Here is a 13,053-nt window from a genome sequence, read left to right on the forward strand (position 1 = left end):
TATATATATATATATATATATATATATATATATATATATATATATATATATATAGAGAGAGAGAGAGAGAGAGAGAGAGACAGATGTTTCAGTGTCATCTGTGACTGTCATAAATTGTTAAAAATGTGGTTTTTGAGTGAGTGCAACCAACGCAGAAAGCGTTTTAGTTCCACTCTTGAAGACGACGGAAGACAGCTAGTTTTTCCATTACGGTTTGTTTCCCGCGCAAAGTTTTTTTTTTAGCATTCTCCAAGATGAGTATTTTCTGTAAATGCGTTAACGCGCGATTTTTCCGCTTTGTTTCGTATGCTTACAACGAAAGCGCTAGTTTTTTCGCAGGAGTTTTTCGTCACCACAGTGGCTAGTTTATCTTTACTTATCTCAGGTCGCTCCGATATCGCGGTCAGTGGCAGATAGCGTGAGCTAGGGCAGTAAGTTCCTCTAAGGCGCGGAAGGCGTCGACGTTGCAAGGACGCTATGCAATGCCCTCGCTTCTTTGAATAGCCTTTTCATGGAAAGAAATATTAGGAGTTGCGTTTATAACACCAATTTTCATCGCGAACACTTCGACTTTGAAGTGGTACCACACGAGGCGGCAAACTTTTTATGTCACCGTAACTCTTTCGCTGTCATAGAATTGTCTCAATTTGTGCACTTGAGTGCCCTATGCGAAAAGCAGTTTTCAAGAAACGCGTTAGAATAAAAAAAAATGTCACGTGTTCGTTGATACTCGCTGCTGTTTTGTGCAGCGACGGTATGGAATACACAAGACGTGATAGTGTAATGAGACTGTTTAAAGAAGATATAGCATCTCACTCACAATTTACAGCATTCTAACAACCTATGAATTTGATGAAAAAAAATAAAAGTTTGTACGCACATTTAAAAAGAATCTTCTTTAGAGAGTCTGTAGACTGTCCATAAACTTCTGCCTAAAAAGTCTATAGTCTGTGTATAGTCGAACCCTAGAGAACAATCGATAGGCAATAAAAATCATATAGGCAGTCTACAGACAATATATCGATTTATTGCCATGTAATTTAGCAGACTGTTGTCTATAGAAAGTCTCTAGACTATGAGTAGACAAAAAGAAGTATCTATAGCAAGGCAATAGAGTCTATAAGAAGTCTATAGACTGTCTATAGACCACTTTTAAAAGGGCAGGCAGAACACAGAACTGCACTTGATTGTGGTAATTTTTTGCGGTCATGTGCAGCGCGCTTTCCAAATATCATGTCTTTTGCGGGATATTCAGCGGCAGAACAAGTAGCATAATTGTCTAGGTCTTACCACTCTGATTAAGCTTCCTGGCGAACATTTAAGGATGATATACAGTTCACGTACTCAGTTATCACATGCCCCGGAAAAAATATAGTGAATTCGAACGTAGGTCGTGAGTTCATATTATCACAGTTTCTAGTTCATTGGACATATAAGATTAGTATATTCATATTAAATAAGCACAGAAAGAGGCCCTACAGTGAAGCGCTGTACCGGGACCTATTGATCAATGCACAATGAAATGTAAGATAGCAGGAACGATAACGCACCATTTGTGGACAGTGGATTAAACAACCTTGAATAGAACAATCACAAGTAAAACAATGTAAAAATACAAGCAGCGGTAAGTGAGAAGAATGCTTCAACAAAACACAAGAGTTCATAATACAAATGTCACTACAAATTAAAAGTCTACTATACTAAATTCTGTGGTAGCAGCTATTTGCAGAGAAATTATGGAATATTTAATTAGGGTGCATAGCCATGCCTCGCAGTCATAGTCATGACTCATAGCTATTCTGAAATGCAGAATGCAAAAAATTGGTTTTTGAAGTAACGAAATGGCGCTGTAACCGTCTCACATATCTCGGTGGACACCCGAACTGCGGCGTAAGGGAAGGGAAGAAGGTTGGAGTGAAAGAAAAAAAAGCCAGAAAATGGTGCTGTAGTGGAGGGATCCGGAATAATTTCGACCACCCGAGGCTCTTTAACGCTGTGTTGTGGATCCATTGCGCAAGGATGGAAGGGGAGTACGACAGATAGTGGGTGTTTCCTTTTTTTATAACCAGCTATTATGCAGTCGGAAAGCCGGCAAGATAATAATAATAATAATAATAATAATAATAACAATAATAATAACAATAATAATAATAATAATAATAATAATAATAATAATAATAATAATAATAATAATAATAATAATAATAATATGTTTTTCTGGAAAGGAAATGGCGCAGTATCTGTCTCATATATCGTGGGACACTTGAACCGCGCCGTAAGGGAAGGGATAAAGGAGGGAGTGAAAGAAGAAAGGAAAAGAGAGGTGCCGTAGCGGAGGGCTCCGGATTAATTTCGACCACCTGGGGATCTTTTACGTGCACTCACATCGCACAGCACACGGGCGCCTTAGCGTTGTCAGTGCACGTTAAAGATCCTCAGGTGGTCGAAATTAATCCGGAGCCTTCCACTTATCCGACAAGAACAGCACATTGGGTTTTGGTATTTCGCCTGCATCGCGCACAGTGAAATGCAAATATTTATGTGCATGTGAGCCCTTGTAGTGGCAGGCCATAGCATGGCATGCGTGTATGGTGATATGGAGCACTAACACGAAGAGTCTAGGCATGAAATCAAAAGATCTCATTTGAATTGCATTTCGTTCTGAATCACTTCATTATTAGTGCCCTCGACGTCACTGCAATCAGATATAAAGGGCAGCTGGTTATAATCGCATGGAATAGAACTAAAAGAGTACTCCCATCGAGGCTTTTACATTTTTTAGAAGCGTCTCGTCCATCGCTTAAGTGAAAACTGAATGCACGAGGGGCGTTTAATTAATCAGAGAGAGAGAGAAAAACTTTATTGGCGCCAAAAATTGGTCGATTCAGCGGGACCCGGGTGTCTTCATGTTGAAGTTCCGAGTCTTCCAGGGTTTGTGCCCTTATTCCAGGGCCCCACTGTGTCTTGCTACCTCATACGCATGCTGCACCAGTCCTTTTTGGACCGCCAGCACGCTGCTGGTGAGCAGGCTCTCCCACTGTTCCGCATTGGGCTCTTTTAGTTTATGGAATGAATAATTGTTTTTACACTCCCATGTAATATGGTATAAAGTGGGGGTGGCTCCACACCACTTGCATGTGTCCGCGTACTGGTTCGGAAACATTTTGTGAAGTATGTGTAAGTTATGAAAGCTTCCTGTTTGCAGTCTACGCCAACCGACTGCCTCATATTGCGTTAATAGCTGGTGTGGTGGAGGATACGCTATCATCTGACCTCTGTAGTGATTTAGGATTTCCGCGTACGATGGTTCCACCGTTGTGGTGGGCTCAGGGTCACTTGATGTATCTGCTCGGTTGGTAAGCTCGCGAGCTAGATCGTCGGCCTCCTGATTCCCAGTCACCCCGGTGTGCCCCGGCACCCAGAAAATTTTGTGCTGAATTTATTGCCAAGGAAAGCTGAATTAATTTTTATCGCCTATCGCCTGTTTCCATGGCAGGAAGGCTATATTCACTATTAAAGTTGTAATTCAGTGATTAAACTTACGGGGATAAAAAAAAATTCTTCGCCAACACTGTCTCAGTGTTCGTCTTAAGATCTTAAGAGCAATAGATACGGGGAGCTTCGAGTGTTTATACACCGGTGTGCTCAGCAAACGTGGAGAAGGCCAAATCCAAACATCCTCGGATGTTTCTTTGCCGGAAACATCCCTTCTAAGACACAAGCAGCGCCATCTACATCAGGGGCTTTGCACTACTATTGCGATTTACAGCTACCTTCGTTATATCCGGTATATTTCCTCGTTATATCAGTTAATAAATCTTTTAAACGTGTGCATCACAACACGACGAATCGTTTGACGGCATCCGGAACCCCCTGTGACAAACGGTTCGGCCGAAATGGCCGTCTGAAGGTCCTGGGAATGTACGGTTTCGGGGAGGAAAGGTCGTTGTTACGTATCCCACGCACATTTTGGGCTTCATATCAATCAGTAATTTTAACCTCAGGAACATGCCAAGTCATTTGGCACCACTTCGAACATTCTGCGTCAAACGGGTGGCACCGAAATTTTATGGAATTGGTGGTCCCGGGGAGGAGGAGTCCCACTTTGATGGTTGCTATACTGGGACATACATAACAGATCGAAAGTGCAGGCATCAGTTGAGAGCTACGGGCCACTGTTGCTATGTGATACAATGTGGTCACGTGGTTACTGTTTTGGTCAATTTGACCACCATTGCAGACGGACGCGTCCTTGACAAACGTAATAAGAACTAACGCTCTCAAAAAAATGTAAAACGACGCATTTATGCAAATTGAAACTAAGCGACAGTAACATGCAAAACTACGTAGGTTTGGTTTTTGGGGGTTTAACGTCCCAAAAGCGACTCAGGCTATAAGAAACGCCCCCCCCCACCCCCACCCCCCCAAAAAAAATACCTAGATTGTTCTCCGCACATGTAGACTGTCAGTCGCTGGATCATGCTCATCTCTAGTGCAAAAAACATTAATTGCTCTAGATTTCTTGCACTCCTTGAACAAAACTCTTCCTAAATCAACGTCGCTGATTTTAAATTCTATCGAAAGCGCTTGTCTGTCGTGTGCAGGCCCGCTTTCGCGAGGAGAGTGTTGAAACAACAGGCAGCGATTTATTCTTTCTGCCTCGTTTCTGTATTCACACTTCCGAGAATCGAAAGACTGGGTCGCAAAAGGCTGCCACCACGAGATAAACGAACTGATGAATACTACGAAAAGCGCGATTCTACATCTGTATAAGTTATGGAGGCGAAACGCACAAGGTGTCCGTGTGCTATGCGATGTCAGTGCACGTTAATGGATGGATGGATGGAAAAACTTTATTTTCGTCAGAGAGCATGTGTGGACGATTCCTTGTCAGATGGCCATCAACCCATGGCTGACGGCGACCTGGGTGGCCCACTCCACGGCCCTGGTCTGGACGACCGGGTCTGAGCTGGCCAACACGGCCTCCCACTGCTCGAGGGAAGGATCACGCATAATGTCCGCCGGTGGCGGTGCTATGCTACAGCTCCATAATATGTGGTCATAGGTTGCCAATTCGTGACACCATTTGCACTCCGGCTGAATGTCCGGGTAGATTTTGCTCAATACGTATGGGTTGAAGAAACATCTAGTCTGCAATCGTCGCCAGACGCATTCCTGCGCCTTCACCAATTGCTTGTCCGGGGGTGGGTAAATCCTCCGCTCAAGTCTGAAATGATTAGTAATGTCATGAAAGGATACCAGCCCATCTCTCGTGGACCTTCCCGGGACGTCCAGCTCACCTACTCAGCTGACGAAACCTCAAGCATTCATGTGAGCCGTCTCGTTCCCAGGGTTCCCAGAGTGTGCAGGTACCCAGACAATTTCCGTCTCCGTAATCCCTCGCTCCGTGGCCCGATTCAGCAACCGCGCCGCTGTGACAGATATTCTGCCCCTCGCCAAATTTCGGATGGCTGTTTTTGAATCGCTGAAGATCAGGTCAGCATTACTACTAGTCATAGCTAGTGCTATCGCCGCTTCCTCACGTTAAAGATCCCCAGGCGGTCGAAATTATTACGGAGCCCTCCATTACGGCACCTCTTTCTTCCTTTCTTTTTTCACTCCCTCCTTTTCCCTTCCCTTACGGCGCGGTTCAGGTGTCCGCCGAGATAAGTGAGACATACTGCGCCATCTCCTTTCCTCCAAAACCAATTATTATAAGCTGTAGCGGGAGCGGAGAAGGCTTGCTTATATAGTTAGCAGCCTGGGCTACGGTCGTTGAAGTCCAGGCGATATGTTGCGAGGGGTGGGCACGTTGCACAAGTTCGTGGGTAGACGAATTTAAGATACGAGAAAGGGCCAATCGATGGGTGAGATGCCGGCCGGCCACAGTATCGAAAGTCCTTGGTGGTTGCCGCACAGTCGGGCGATCTGTTATTCCCCTCGGACAGGCGGATGGCCTGTCGTCCCTCGGAGGAGACTGATTTTAGAATTCTGATTCTGATTGTCCTCACTTATCGTAAAAGGCCCATGGGTCCAGTAACATTCTGGTCAGCCACATACACATTTGGATTGTAAGAAGGAGACAGAGAAGAACAGCAAAGTGGCATGATATGGTACAGTTTGTGCTGTTTACTGTCCGGAAGACGCACATGCGCAATAATAGCCGCAGGATAGAAGGATACTGTCATGCTGAAATCTTACCAGTCTTCGGTTCTTATTGTAGTATGTATTACACCTTAAAATTTCTTTCCTCTACAAACCTGTCGGTCAAAGGCTGCCTTTGCAGAGACGGTAGTAATAAGCAACTCATTTCCATTAACCGAACGTTATGCTGTCTGATTCCGCACTGTGCTGTTTTTTTTCTACAACAGGAGATAAGAAATGAATAAGTTCATTCTTATTCATAAAGCAGCGCTACGGGCAAAGGACTGAGAAGAAAAGAATGCACCCATGTCCGTAGCGCTGTTTTATGAATAACTTTGGAAAACGAACCCTCCCGAACTGCCGTTCTTCTGAAGAACTTCAGGACGGGGGCTTTGCACTACTTGACGTCATTGTGAGAGAATGCAAAACTGATAAACAATGCACGCAGGAAATTCTGCAGCTCACCGCATAAGTTGCCGTTTTTTAATCTCCTGCAAGTAGGGCAATTCTGTTAGCTATTGTCTGTTGGGGTCGCGAGGTTAGGAATGTTGCTCACGCAATGGTAAGCCAGGGTCGATAAACTGCTTAGAAATCGCTTTTTTCACTGCTTATCTACTTGTATATCGACTTGGCCCTATTGAATCCGCATTTAGCAGGTTGTGAAGCCGCGCCCAGGATCAATCCATATTCTATTCAGAACAGCGTCTCGTCCTGACGTCGGGAAGCACAGGGAATTGATAAAATGCCAGGGAAGTAGGCAAAGCATGCGATAGCGGTGCAATACCCGGATGATGACGGAAAACAAAGGCGACCCTGAAACATACACCAAAATAAGAAAGGAAACAGTAATCTCTCCGAGGGAAAAGATATGCGAAAAACTGCCCCCCCCCTCCCCCTTTTTTTCGGTATAAAACCGGCCTGCAGTCCACGGCCTCAATCACCGAACTGGAACCTCAGAAGCGCCGAGAGACAAGAGGTGAGCCTTCCTATGAGTATGCAGTAGCTGTCTTTTTTTTATGAAGTGATCAACATTGCTGTTGCTGTTTGCAGGGATATTTGCGAAGCGACAAAAATGTTTTTTTCCGAGAACGGACAGTCGGGCGATTTAGCTTGAATCAAAAGAGAATTAATATAAATATGAGTAAAAAGTGTATAAAGGGGAGAGAAGTCATACGCGAGGCCTACGACACCACGTTTCTTGAAAAGCACGCAGTATGTGCACCTGCACGCATACCCCGTACAGAGAGAACCGCGAGCTTTGTGCAATGAGAAACATGATTCAGTCCGAATTATTTAAAACTGCCTTGTGGCCTTCAGATCGAGGGATAAAAATTCATTTGGTTGTGGAGAGGCAAGAAAGTTCAGCCAAGAAAGAAAGACAGCTGCGAGACAAGGGAATTACTCGGTGCAGAAGTGGACTATATAGACTGCAGTATAACGACTATCTGCTCCAGTCAAATTATAACTATCATGAGGGTAGCGCGCGACTGTCTGAGACACTTCATTTGCTGTTATATTTACATTCGATATTTCTCCAGTCGAGAAGCACACAAGAGCGCACACATACCTTGAGAGATTATCGTTCCACGGTTGCCCCATTTGTGAGCTTATTTGTGATATTGGTAAGCATGTAGCGTTGAATCTAAGTCTCCATGTACTTTAAGTCATCGTATGGGCGCGCTTTGACAGCGCAAGCATCCTGTCACAACGACGGTGAAAGTAAAAATAGATCACTGTAGATTATGACGAGAGCCGGAGAAATTGATATGCTTATATACGCACTGAAAAAGCCAATCGTGCGACCTAGGAAACATGGTTAACTCCGCACTGATATTTGCGGGTTGCGGGCGCCATTTCTGCACTTCAGTGTGGGAACATGCCGCACTGCAATCGTAAATGGCCGGATAGACTACAACGCAAAAGAAAAGTATTACCGCAATTATCCTCTCCTTGGATAATCTGCCGGCCACCCTAAGCTAGACAGTTTCCGCATCTAACCTATCCAGTTTGCGTAGCCGTTCTTGGTTATAGCATCTCCACCCCTTGTAGTACCTTCTGGTCGCGTCACATGACACGCCACGCGTTAGCAACAAATAGATTTCCCACGAGCTTATTTTGCACCCTTAGATTTGGAGTGGGTATGCGTTATTAAAGTTTGTACCCTAATCATAATCGGCGCCGCCAATCTTTCTCGCTCTTCCGAGGTCACCCTTATAATTATAATTTCGTAACAAGGTGTGGCTTTCTAATTTTAGGCTACGACCTACATGTTTCGGCGTAGTAGAGTACTGGCCAATAATATAAACTTTGTATTTTGAAAGATATTACCCCTCATAACCGTAACACAATGAATGGCATCGAAATAGATTGTTTCCAAATTATCTTCCAAGTAGAAAGCTCGTTGACTCGGTACAGCGAAGTTAAACTGAGCGCCGAACCTAATAGCAATTACTGTAGGGAGCACATCGCAAGCAACGAACAGAAAAGAAATGCTTTTGTAAATTTTTCGTCTCTGACAGCACCTTTGTTGTCAAATAACATCGCGTTTGCCTTCCATGGTTCATGAATACTTTCAGTGACGAAGTGTCGAGCGTACAAGACTCAACAACTAGCACAACATAAGTATACCTTCCTGACAGAACATGCCTTTATGTGATCTTCACTTGCCCATTTTCCCTCGACATTAGTTTTAAAATCTCAATAGGGATGTTTTCTACATGTAATTCTTGGAAAATCGGGCAGTCCTGAGAGTTTCTGGGCCATATTATTGATTATGATGTTCCATTGATAATCTCCACTTTAAAACGCGACCTACGTAATGCTTCCTCTGCTCGCACTAATACCGGAGGCCGTTGAAAAAGGTTGATGAACCCAACTTTCGAAGCTACCGCTGGGATTTTTATCCTTCAGCTCCACCCGGCAAGCGGCTGTAGCCGTGCATGCTAGAAGTGTCTCGAGATATACAGGGCTTGTCTAGGGCAGTATAACTTAATATTAGACTCAGGCGCGGTAATGTGTAGCAATCAAAGCAGAGGATCTTTGGCATTCCTAACCCCATTCACCTGTATATCTATTCTTGTGTTCTGCCGAGTTTCCTCTCCGATACCATATCTGTTTATGCGATGCAAAATTTTCTCCTCGCTGCTTTCATGCGACGGGGTAACTTCTGCCTATGAAGAAAAGGGACCCTGCACTATACGGGAGGTTTCGTCACTGCAATTGCAAAGAGCCGCTCTATCCTCAATGGATGTGTAAATTATAACGCGAGTCATAATAAACAATTTGGTGACTTTAGAGTATACCCAACATTTATAGAGGAAATAATCTTTACGCGGGAAAACGTTTATGAACGCAATTTTGTCAAATAATACAAGATTTCACTATAGTAATCGATATATCCGCAGATTATCCGACGGCAGTCTAGAATTCTTTTTCTATTAACGTTTTTCTATTGCCACGTTGTGGCGACTGCAGTTCGGGCAACGGGTAGACAGCGAAAATGGCTTCTAAGCGAAACTCTTTATTTGGGCTGACTTGCGCCCTCAATGGACTGAATCACTCGGCGGCGGCATAGATAGCAACAAGCGTGCTCGGCGGTTGACGAACAGAATGCCTGCCGCTCTCGGCCGTACTCAATTTAAAGCTGATAGAGACATTTCGAGATACGGCGTGCAAAGTTACGACATTCTGGAACAGCGCAGAATCGGCTCCGTCTGGATGCGATCAATCGAGATAAATCTCGCCCCATATTGCGTCACAAGCAAAGTGATAAAGCCGAGTTCAGGCAGCTTTAAAGAATGAACAAACACTACAAAGATTTGCGGCAATATCATCAAAAGCGTTCCGTATTGAGATTCTATGGCAGCCTTAACTTATCGATGCGATCGATAGAAACACTTTGAAAGAAAGATCTTGCTGCGTATCAGAATAATGGAAGAATGTCTCTAAACAGTGAAAAAAGTCACTTTTTTTCAGCATGCGGCTGTTATTGAACGCTCGTAAAAATGCAGACTAGCCATGTCTGGCGCCAAGAAATCGTCGCCCATACACGAACACCTTGAACACATGAGTCAACGGCGATTGACCTAGCACTACCAATAAATGGGCAGCAACGGACAATACAGAAGTAAAAAATTCAAATATTTCACACCGAGAACCTGTTTTCAGCATTATGGCGTCATTTTCTGGGCTTAGTTGAACCTCGCAAGACATAGCATACTAAGGGGGTGGCTTCGCACTTTTAATACCAGACCCTGTTGAAGGAGGCCACGCCAGACAAAAGCTGACAGCAGAATGAGAACCCATTAAAATAAGGTTTAAATGCTTGACAATTGTTTTAACCACTCGAATGATATGAATTGCATCGTGTTTTTTTTTTCATGAACCATGTGGGTATGATTTTCTGCATCCTGCACCCCTTAAAAAGTCTTCCCCATAATTGCAGTGATTTCACCATGAAAGCCTACCTCATCTTGGCTCTCGTCGTCCTCGGACATCTGAGCCGTAAGTGAGATTTAATTAATTAATTAATTTATTTATTTATTTATTTACCCACAGCGGCATAATAATAATAATTGGTTTTTGGGGAAAGGAAATGGCGCAGTATCTGTCTCATATATCGATGGACACCTGAACCGCGCCTTAAGGTAAGGGATAAAGGAGGGAGTGAAAGAAGAAAGAAAGAAGGAGGTGCTGTAGTGGAGGGCTCCGGAATAATTTCGACCACCTGGGGATCTTTAACGTGCACTGACATCGCACAGCACACGGGCGCCTTAGCGTTTTTCCTCCATAAAAACGCAGCCGCCGCGGTCGGGTTCCAGTCGACCAAGCAGTATTCGAAACTGTTGCCCTGCTTCAGCTAATTTCATGTTGCCGCTCCTGATTAAGCAATGTATGCAGGAGTTGTTTTTTCTTCCCCGCATTTCATCATATCTGCAATGTCCTCGCATTTTCCACGGTCTCTTCCCTCTTGCGGCTATTGTGACCGCGCAGTTCATCAAAATGCGCTGTGTAAGGTTTTATGGAGTGATTTAAACTCCCACGTAATCACATAGCTACTTGTTTGTGAGCCCAGATTAGCACCTATTTGGCTCTGGACAAATGCTTCACTTCCATGTCCGTGAAACACAACCGAGAATTTTCAGAACTCCTAAAGAATAATTGATCGAAATAGTAAATAGCTTAAGCCCGCAATTCATGCTATATTGTAATTACATTTCGGGCGTTATATATTAGAATAACGAATAATACACGTGTGTATTATAATAAATATGCATTAAAATGCGTATACCATTTGCGCATCAGTGGCGGAAAACACAGCTCGTTACGGCCGAACGCGCAACAAATAAAAAGAACGTTCTTACAAGAGATGGCCCATACTGAGAAATCAAACCAGAGGCAGGGCACAGTACATTTGAACACATGAAAGAAATACAAATATAAAAAAACGGCCTCGATTAGCTTAAAACGCTGCCAAATGATCGAGTAAGCGAGAAGCAAATGTAAAGAGTTTGCTTGAACAGTTCTCAGGAACACTCGTAAAAAGAGAGGCCCCGAAAAGGTTTGCTGCACCGCCAAGCGCTGGAACCATGCGTGTAATTCAGGGTAATCTCCATTGAATATAGCTGCCAGTAGAAAACACGCCTGGCTCAGAAAACCGGAGGCATGGGGAGTGCTTAACAATTCGGTTCGCAACAATATGGGTACTTCTAACCAAGGCGCAACAGCAGGCTGTTTCTGGGAGATTGAGAATATTTTCATAGGGACGGTGGAAACCCACTAGATACCATTGAAACTTAGCCCGAGAAGTGAAGAGCGTCGTCATCCTTAACTACCAAACTACTAGAGCTGGGATGTCAGTCCAGCGGGCCAATGAACCTGCTGAGTTTTGGGAGGGCATTAGAAATGCGGAAACCCATACGATATGATATAACGGCTTAGCGCAGGTTGAAACGTTCAGCTAAATGTCAAGCGGCAGTTAGTGGAACGCTCTTCGTGCCTGTTTTTAGCCAGAGCAGCATGACAATCCCTGAGCCTTGCTTAATTACCAGTAATGGCGTTTTAATTTCTGTAATTCACCCATTGCGTTGCTCCCTATCCTCAGTGTCACGTCGAGGTCTAGTTTGTTCAGTGTTGTGTTTGTGCCTCTGACTGCTCATTGCAGAAATCCAAGCCGCAGCTATGAACAGCCCAAAGAAAACTCTGGAAGGAGGCAAGGAACTGCAGAAAAAAATTTACGACGCTGTCATGAACAACAGTGAAGATATCATTGCAGCCGTGAGAAACATGAAGAGCTCTATGGACAACACGGGCGACGAAACTGACGAGCAATTCATCGGAGCCGTGATAACAGCCGTGGTTTCTACTGCAGCCGCCGCCGCTGTGGAAGCTGGCGTAGAAGCTGCAATCAAACGTGGATGACGAGAAGTTAAGATCACTGTTTCTTTGATAGAGATAAATAAAACCAGATGGCGTTTGTACAAAGCAATAAATGCATGTGTCTCGGTTTCTGAAAAAATTCAAAGTTCAAGTTCTTCCCGTCACAACTCGAGTATATGCGTCTGTGAGCACAAAGACGTTTCTTGGTGTGTGAACTTGTCCATTAATAAAAACCGCGACTTTGTCATCAACATTGTGAAGCGAAAAGCTGCACTACGCTAGGTAAAGCAGTCGTCGCGTAGGCCGGAGAATGACCTTGAACGACCTTCAGCCCAACCACGTTAGCCGTGAATGACCATATGTGGAACAGTTATGGCGCCGAACCCTTGACCCCTGACCTCGACCCGTGGCCTTCAGTTGACCTGTGACCTTTGACATTGGGTGAACTGTAGCTTGACCTTTGACCTTAAGAGCATCCGATGCGGTGATGTGAAGCCACGTGATAACATCCGGTGGGGGTGCCGTAAGACC

The 13,053-nt window shown here is 44.3% G+C and overlaps 1 protein-coding gene across 1 annotated transcript; it reads left to right on the forward strand.

Annotated features, from left to right (window-relative positions):
• The first annotated feature begins 7,041 nt into the window (after positions 1-7,041).
• On the forward strand, positions 7,042-12,635 carry LOC144110337 (uncharacterized). Its single transcript, XM_077643190.1, has 3 exons — positions 7,042-7,120; positions 10,589-10,647; positions 12,308-12,635. Exons 2-3 carry the CDS (start codon positions 10,599-10,601, stop codon positions 12,562-12,564), a joined length of 306 nt encoding a protein of 101 aa, XP_077499316.1. The 5' UTR covers positions 7,042-7,120; positions 10,589-10,598; the 3' UTR covers positions 12,565-12,635.
• Positions 12,636-13,053: the final 418 nt, after the last annotated feature.

This window comes from Amblyomma americanum, chromosome 11, assembly GCF_052857255.1.
Source record: "Amblyomma americanum isolate KBUSLIRL-KWMA chromosome 11, ASM5285725v1, whole genome shotgun sequence".
Lineage (NCBI taxonomy): Eukaryota > Metazoa > Arthropoda > Arachnida > Ixodida > Ixodidae > Amblyomma > Amblyomma americanum.